At 38.2% G+C, this 8,130-nt stretch overlaps 1 protein-coding gene across 3 annotated transcripts in view; it reads right to left on the reverse strand.

Annotated features, from left to right (window-relative positions):
* The window catches only part of LOC119430610 (ephrin type-B receptor 3), a 59,871-nt gene that overhangs the window by 22,641 nt on the left and 29,100 nt on the right, over positions 1–8,130 (reverse strand). For all 3 annotated transcript variants that reach the window (XM_037698044.1, XM_037698043.1, XM_037698042.1), the window contains exons 2-3: positions 6,582–6,646; positions 268–940 (exon numbers count right to left, since the gene is read on the reverse strand). In XM_037698044.1, coding sequence (XP_037553972.1) covers positions 268–940; positions 6,582–6,646 — 738 coding nt within the window. The remainder of the gene's footprint in view (positions 1–267; positions 941–6,581; positions 6,647–8,130) is intronic.

Genomic DNA, 8,130 nt, shown 5'->3' on the forward strand with positions numbered 1-8,130 from the left:
GTCTTCATAAAATGTCCCCTCAGCAAAACTTGGACTTTTTTAGGCTAAAAACAGACATTTTCCAATGCCATGACCAGAAAGGTAAAGTTGTTGCATGCAATATAAAAACATTACAGTTCAGTAAAAGGAGCTTAAATCACGTGCACTCTGTTGAAAAATCTCACGTCTTAAACCACCACAAACAAAGACTACCTAACTTTATAAACTTCCACCACAAGCAATGGGTAACAGAATCCTGGACTGACAATTTGTTGTGAAAACACTCACCTTGACACTGAGTATCCTTCATGGTTGGTTCAAACCCAGCTGCACATGTGCAAGCTCCTACAGGAACCATCCATTCTCCATCCCCGTTGCAGTAAAGCTTCAATGGCACAGACACCTCTAAGGCGTTGGGCACACAAGTACCTGGGGCAATTACCAAGGAAGTTGCCTCGGCTCCTGTTGCTGTTTCTGGGAAAATTGCAAAGTTGGCAATTGTGGTGGAGCACTTCTTGTAAAACACTCTTACTGAGATGAGGGACATGCAAGCACCGAGGTCCTGAAAGGCCAGGTAAAACCCGGCTTTGGACAGTGGCCCAAAACTCCGGACCTTTGTGTTTACTCGTCCAGTCTCGAGCATGGAGAAGCTTTCATCTGGGGCAATTGTGTCCACCTTCACATATGGGTTCTCCATCCAGAAAGGGCTTGTGGCTGTTGCTGAATCTGAGTCAGACTCATAGTAGAAAAGGTTGAATGTTTCTTTGCAGGAACCTGGTATGTTGGGAATGCTGTTGCAGTCACGCACTGTGAATTTCATCTCTACATACACACGCAGTACATCTTTACGCGGGATGAAGTCACTTCGTAGCCAGTTATTTTGATTGAGCTCTCGTACATTGCAGACTTGGTACGTCCGGATGGGGTTCATGAGGTCATCATAGCCGCTCACCTCTTCCCACTGAAAAATAAAAAAGACAAGAATAAAAGTCTGTACCTAATAGTATATTTCAAATCTTACCAATTTTATTTGTGAAATTATTTTCATCATGTGTCAAACTCTGATGAGGTACATTAAATAACACTTCAAAAGAGCAAGTAAAGAAAGAAACAGAGCTAAGGATAGGATCTGAACACAAAGTTGGTGTTTTGTTGGCCAATATTTCACCTCCACTCACTTCCTTTTACCATAATATGCTTTTTATCTCTGATTACTGTGGCAACGAGCCAGGAACTAGAACAGCAGATTTATCACAATTACAGCAACCTGTCACCTCCTCACCACAAACCCACCACAGCATGTTTACCTCATATTTGTTTGGAAGTAGTAGCCACAATGCTTCACAAGAAATTAAATTTTAATTATTGAGCAATGACTGCAATGTTCTCTAATAAAGGCTGCAGAAAGACATCACATGACCTTCATGCTTTTTTGGTTTTTGACTCCTTTACAACTTTCAATGCTCCTACAATACACAGAGATGATTTGCTCATGATCAAATAAGTTTTAATTTATTAAACTTTGATTACCAGATTTTTTTTAATCAGTGCAACCTAATTGTACAGTAATACATTGCTGTAAAATCCAGTAATCTAACATTGTGTACAACAGAGACATGTTCCTGTTTTTAGCATTTTACCTCGTTTCATAACGTAGCTTGATTTTATTTTGTTTTATATCACTACTTTTATTTACTTTTTAAATGTATATGCATTTTATGGCTGTTTATTGCTGTGTGTACCTTATCTGTGATTTGTCTAAAACAGGTCTCTTGAAAATTAGTCCTCATGACTCAATGAGACTAACCTGAGAAGCCCAATAATTTACTCATTTACAGCAGCAACCTCTGTATGTATTATATAGTTGTGTGTGTAACATGTTTACAGCTGCTGGAGGATATCTTATCCATTCTCTTTTTATTAGACAAACATTCAAGTACATTACTTTTTAAAATTATTTTAAAATCTATAGGTTGCATGCTGGGAAATACTAATTACAACCAAAAGTCAAATAGTTGTGCAACAAGTGTGTAAATGTGCTAAAGCAAACCGAAGAACTATGGGGAAGATACAAAACAAGACAGTGCACAATTTTGGAAAAAAATGTCTTAGACATTTTCTGACCAATCAATGAAATGTGCAGCACTGTGAACTTTTAATTACAAGATGTTCTTTTTAATCTGTTCTATCGCCAAAAAAAAAAAAAAAAGTTGTAACCCAAAAGACAGGCCTGTAACAAAGTTGAATATTAGTGGTTACACTTTTAGGACTGAACTTTGCCACAGAATAATTGACTTTCTTTAAACTAATCTCAAAACTTGTAAAAAGACACCAATTTGTTCCTCGAAGCGTGTTGTTTCTATCCAAGCTCTGAGCATCTTAATTAAGGATGTGATATGGATGTGGTGGAGACAGGGCTATTCATCCAAGACCCTGGTGGCCATGAGGCAGAGAGAGGGGGAAAGGGTGCAGTTCAGCAGTGGCATTAAAACAATAGCTAGAGAAAGAAGAAGCGACCGGAGGGAATCAATAATCACCAGCCAGGTCAATAGGACAGCTAAAAGCATGATGTGTCAATGGGTATTTAGTTCAGTGTAATAAATCACCCTCTGCAAAAAGAGCATTGCAGCCAAGTGTTTGTGGGTGTGTGTATAAAGTTGGGTGTGTTTGTTTAAAGTGCTGGTGTGAGTGTGCCTGCCTTAGCTTGTACTTTTCAGTGTGTATGTTTGAGTCGAGCTGTAAGTGTGCATTTGGAGAGAGGTCACCCCCCACCTCTCTCCCCAAGACATGCACTGGTGGGCAAACACTCAAAGTGCCTCCTCACCAAGCCTGAATAAATTAGGTTGTGTGAGACCGCCTCAACGTTCTTGGTATTGATTTTCAGCAAGATGAATCGTTATGCAAAATTGGCAATTCGCTGTATTTTCTTTGTGTCCTTTCCAATCAAAGCTTTGAATTTTACTTTCAGATTACAATGAACAATACCCAAGTAATGAAGCATGCTGCTCCTTAGAGGTCCACAATGCAGCTGGAAAAATATGTTTTGCAACATTTTGGCCAATAAATTGTGTTCTGGAACAGTCAGTGATGATGGGAACAGAACAGAGAGGTATAAATTGTGAAATGTAACTTTTTTTTTAATTTTACTTAAACTTATTACCAGTAGACCATTGCTATCTGTTGGTTGTCTGTTTTGCTTGTAGAATATTTTCGTCTGCACGGTTAAGGGATTGGTTTAGTTTCAGGAGAGGAGACTGCACCTTGTATCAGCTTTGTTTGCCAAAATACATATGGAGAGAGCGCTTACTTTTAATTACCAATAGGCATAACTCTGTAGACAAATAATGCACTGTAACTCTTCAGTTTTTTTCAAGTATTATAAATGTTAGCGTTTCTAAAATTGTATTAGAGTGTAAATGATTGTTTTTCTTATTGCGTTACCTTTTTGATGTAAACTGTTGGTTTTACCTGAGTTTGACATATCACTCGGGCTCATTGCTTTATATATTGTAAACAGTAAAATTGAGCTTGGATACAATTTGGGAGTTCTCTGTGGTGTGCAACATTACATCAGTTTTATGAGGATTATACCTTAACATAGTAGCTGACAGTCAAAAGAAATTCAATAGCACAGTGTTGCCTAGCAATGCAATGTTTTGTTTGAGTCTTGTCTAAATGTTGTGCAGCTCATGCCTGTATCTGGACCTTTAGATGTTTCATGACGAGCTAAATCTCTGAGCTGTTTTGCTTTAGTGAAAATACTAATGCTCGCTTTAGTGTTAAATCTATAAAATGGCACTTTGTGATATTTGTATATGAAAACATTATCACAGAAAGTTTATAGACCCTCACATTAGGGGCTTAGTGAGCAAAGCAGTTACATATTCATAATTGATAATTAGTTATTATAGACGGCATAGAGCTGGGGCCAAAGCGTGGGGATTTACTGTTGTTTTGGACATAAGGGCTCAGTGTGGCTCACACATAATGATGATGACTACACACTTTAACACACTTTTATTTAACTAAAAAAACTTTTTTTTTAATGTGGTGTTTATAGCAGGTACACTGTTTTTTTTTGTTTTTTTTTTCTCATACCGTTTAAAAAATCTTACATTAATATTCAAAGTGTAGTTTGACAAAGCTGCTTTTTACTTGCATTTGATTGTTTAAAGCAACATTACTCATTACATGTGTGCTATTTTTTTCAGGTCTCTTTCTGTCTCTGGAGAGGATGATCTTTTCTTAATTTTATAGAAGTCTCACAGCATGCATTGCTCTTCAAGCCTTTTATGAATTAACTGTAAACATGACAACTTAGATGTGAACAAAATATACCTTTAAGGCTTGACTGGAAAAAGAGGACGTGCACAGTTTCATTTATTAATTTAATTTGTTTTTTTGTAAAACATGTTTTTGCGTGGTGGGGGTCTGTGAAGCAGGACGTACTAACAGTTATTACAGAATGTCAACAAGTCAAACATGGTATTTTGTTGTTAGGCTGTGAAAAGCCCTGGGGAGTGTTGTTCCAAGTCTTACAAGAGCGCTGCTGAAGTGGAATTTCCCCTTCATCTCCCAGCTAGTTTTAAGAGCATAAATGATATGTCTGATGGATAAACTACATGGAATCAAACAAAAACAGAGCTAAGTCTCAGTAGATGTGTGGCCATGCACAACTCTCATACATAGACACACAAATTCATCCATGCTGTTGGAAAGACAGCGTGACTTTTTGGCATGTGCTATGCCCAAACCATAGATAGGAATAGAGGTGAGGATGCATGATAAGAAACATGGACACAAACAGAACCCTCAGTAATGTGGCATGAAACATTTTTCTAGACTTTTCAGTTCTGAAATTTTCTCTGCAGCTTTATTTGTTTGTGATGGAACAACCACCAAAAAGATACAGAGATGTTATGAGTCATACCATTTGGGAAAATGTATTTTCTTTTTCTGTACTTGAAATAGATTTGTTTTGTCCTGTGGATTGGCCCATTTTTGTCTTTTTTTTTTTTTTCTGTACAAAGTTTGCTAGAAACTATTTATTTTCAGTCTTGCTCCTCTCCAAGCTCAATCCGTATTTTTTATTTGTCTTTTCAGCCAATTTATCACTTCCTTTTAAACACTTGTCACACATAACGAAAACAGGCCATGTCATCCATGCTGCAAGACTGCAAAAGCACACAATCATCTTCAGTGTGCACAAAGCAAAAAACATAAAAAGGCATAACAGCTGCGTTGATTGATTTTTCTTTTTATTGTATTTTTTATTTTTGTCTGAGTTTATGTACAGTATAGGAAAAACAGAAGAAAAAAGCAGAAATGTTGAAAAGATAACTTGTACTGTCTGTGGCACATTCTGCTTGCAGGAAAAACCCCAGCTCTGCTTAGGTCAGTAATTTGAGGATTGCAAAATGCTAATCGCTACACAAATGTCTTTTTAAAGATGCATTTGTTGTGTTTAGCAAGATTAATAGAGCTTTTTTGTCAAAGTCAAAAGTCAAAGTTTCTTTATTTGTCGTTCCCACCATATGTGGTACATGTGGTGGATCAAAACTGTGTACACAGGGTCCCAGTTACGTCCAACAAACATATACATTGTAAAGAAAAACAGTAATACGATCTAAGATATGAACTAAGAAATACACAAAACTAAGAATACACATTGTTGTTTGTTTTATCATCTATGCCATGGCTACCTGGCGGGAGCAGAGCTGCTGCATTACGGCTTAACAAGAGTAAGGAGGTGGGAAGATGGACGTATGGGGAGATTGAGAGGGGTTGCAGAAAGAGGTCATGAGAGGCTGCTGGGGAGTTTGGCCTCTGATTGTTTACAGCTGATGGCTAGTGCGCCTAGCTTCGTCAGCCATTAGAGAAAAAAGAAAAGCCACATATGGAGAGTGGGAGACTTCGAACGACGAACGATGAAGGAAGTTTGCTAGGGTAACAACAAAATATAAAAAATGGGGGGACTCACCTTTCAAAACCCAAGTCTAAAGTCTGAGGACCACACAAAAAGAAGGGGAGGAGTGCTGGCACCTTTTGAAGTATAGCTTAGGAGGGGTCAAGACTTTTTTTCTTGCTTCTCTTTAGCCCATTGTGGATCCCACATGGGAAACCAAGATGAGGGTGTCCGTGTGACTTCGTGTGAGATAAATTTGAATGTAGAGATGGGTGAATTGTCAATGCTGAGAGATATTTGAGTGTTTTTAGAGTTAATTTATAGCAAGCTTGACTTTTCACTTGTTTTATGTGCACTGATGCAAAGAGAAAGAAACATCTGTTACTGGGCGGGGAACTGAAATTGGATTGCACTGGATCTTTGCCCGCACGCTAGAAAACACAACATGATGAATCTTACAAAACCTTTATTTTTTTTTTCTTTTTATGAAGGTGTGCAGCCTGTGATGCATAGAGCATTCTGTCCACATGTAAACACCTATTTCTTAAATTTGAATTTATGAAGTTTAATAAAGCTTAGCTGGACAAGAAAGTCTTTGTTTGTTGCACAACCTACATTTTCATTTATGAATCACCTCTGCTCATCATAAATACAAATTGGCACAAAAACATAGTCACACTCTTCCCAGTGAACTCACCCCAGTCTCAGGGTGCGCAGTCCATGCTAATTCTGTAGTGGCCCACTTTGTGTCCATCAACGTCTCTGTAAATGGAAGCAGAGAGAAAACATCCCAGTCAGACAAAAGAGGAACAGGGTGACAGAGGAGGTCAATAGAACTTTCAATGGTTTTACAACAATGTCATAAAACTTGTAAAATGATCCAAGTAACGGATAAAAGCCTTTGACCAAAGCCGTTCTCAGATAACAGTATGAATAACCGAACAGCTTAGACTGGCTTTGAGCGATATTAAATTCAGTTAGACAAAGAGGTACTGTATGCATGGGTGCGTGTACAGAAAAACCCTGAACACGGCAAAAGGGTGAGAAAGAAAAGGAAGTCAGCCATCAGTGAAGCACTGTGTTAAATTATAGTGTGGCTCCTTATTTGGCTAATTAGGATCAATTGGATGCTTGTTTTAAACAAAGGAATGACAACAATTGCAGATCTCACAGGAAAGCTGTTACGCTTCACACAGGGCATTGACACAGTAACACACACACAAACAGTGAGTAGCACGTTGTAAAACTCCAAGAGATATATAACCCAACAGAAGGCTTGAAACGAGAGGGGGTAATAAAGTTAGGTGTCACAAAAGAGAAGCTTGAGAGAGAAACAGGGGTCAGAAAGCTTTGATTGGTTTCACTTTGTGAGAACAGCCGAGCATGAACGCACGTTGGATTAAGCTCACTTTTACACCTCTTCTTTGACACACACTAAACGGACAGAGACAAAATGGCGGGCAGTTGCCTCTAGAGCAAATCTCTTCTTTCCTGTCGACTTTCCACCGTCTCCTTCTGGCAAAAATGCCAGCATTGTTAGGGGAGAGAAGAAAGACTATAAATGTCGGGTCTTTTACTACCTGGCGCTCCAGGCTCAGTACGCTGCCACAGTTATTATCTCAACCGCTGAGCTGTTCTACATGATAGTAAAAGATGATTAAACAATACGGCCAGGAAGTGAGATTGCAGCGTCTCTGTTCATTGAGGGAAGTGCAGGCCTATTTTACTGTCAAGATAGCAACTGCTAAACTTGAAAAAGTCACACTGCCCACTTTATTGTGATACTGTCAGAGTTTCTGTTCTTCGGTATTTCTCTCTTTTTTTATTTCCTTCAACAGACACAAATCACATGTACTTTGTACAAAATACACTATAACCTTAAAAAAAAATCATTGTATGTCCAGATTTCTGCAGCTACCAGTGCTGCATTCAGGAGCACAAACTCTGACAAATCCTGACAGCCGAGCTCCCTGTGAATTACGACTAACTCTGTGAAAGGCATGTTTCTCCTGGAGGGAATTCCCACTAAATGTTACCCCCATATACTTGAAATGACAGTTCCTCTGACATGTATTTTACACTGGTAAAATATGTATATATACAGTATATCATGTCCAAGAACATTCTAGTTGAAGGCAGATATGTTTATGCTTTTTGGGGATTTTTGACTTGCTCCATACAAAGAAAATGCACTAAAGTTTATATATATATATATATATATATATATATATATATATATATATATA

Source organism: Nematolebias whitei, chromosome 3, assembly GCF_014905685.2.
Source record: "Nematolebias whitei isolate Nwh7 chromosome 3, NemWhi1, whole genome shotgun sequence".
In the NCBI taxonomy this organism is placed as follows: Eukaryota; Metazoa; Chordata; class Actinopteri; order Cyprinodontiformes; family Rivulidae; genus Nematolebias; species Nematolebias whitei.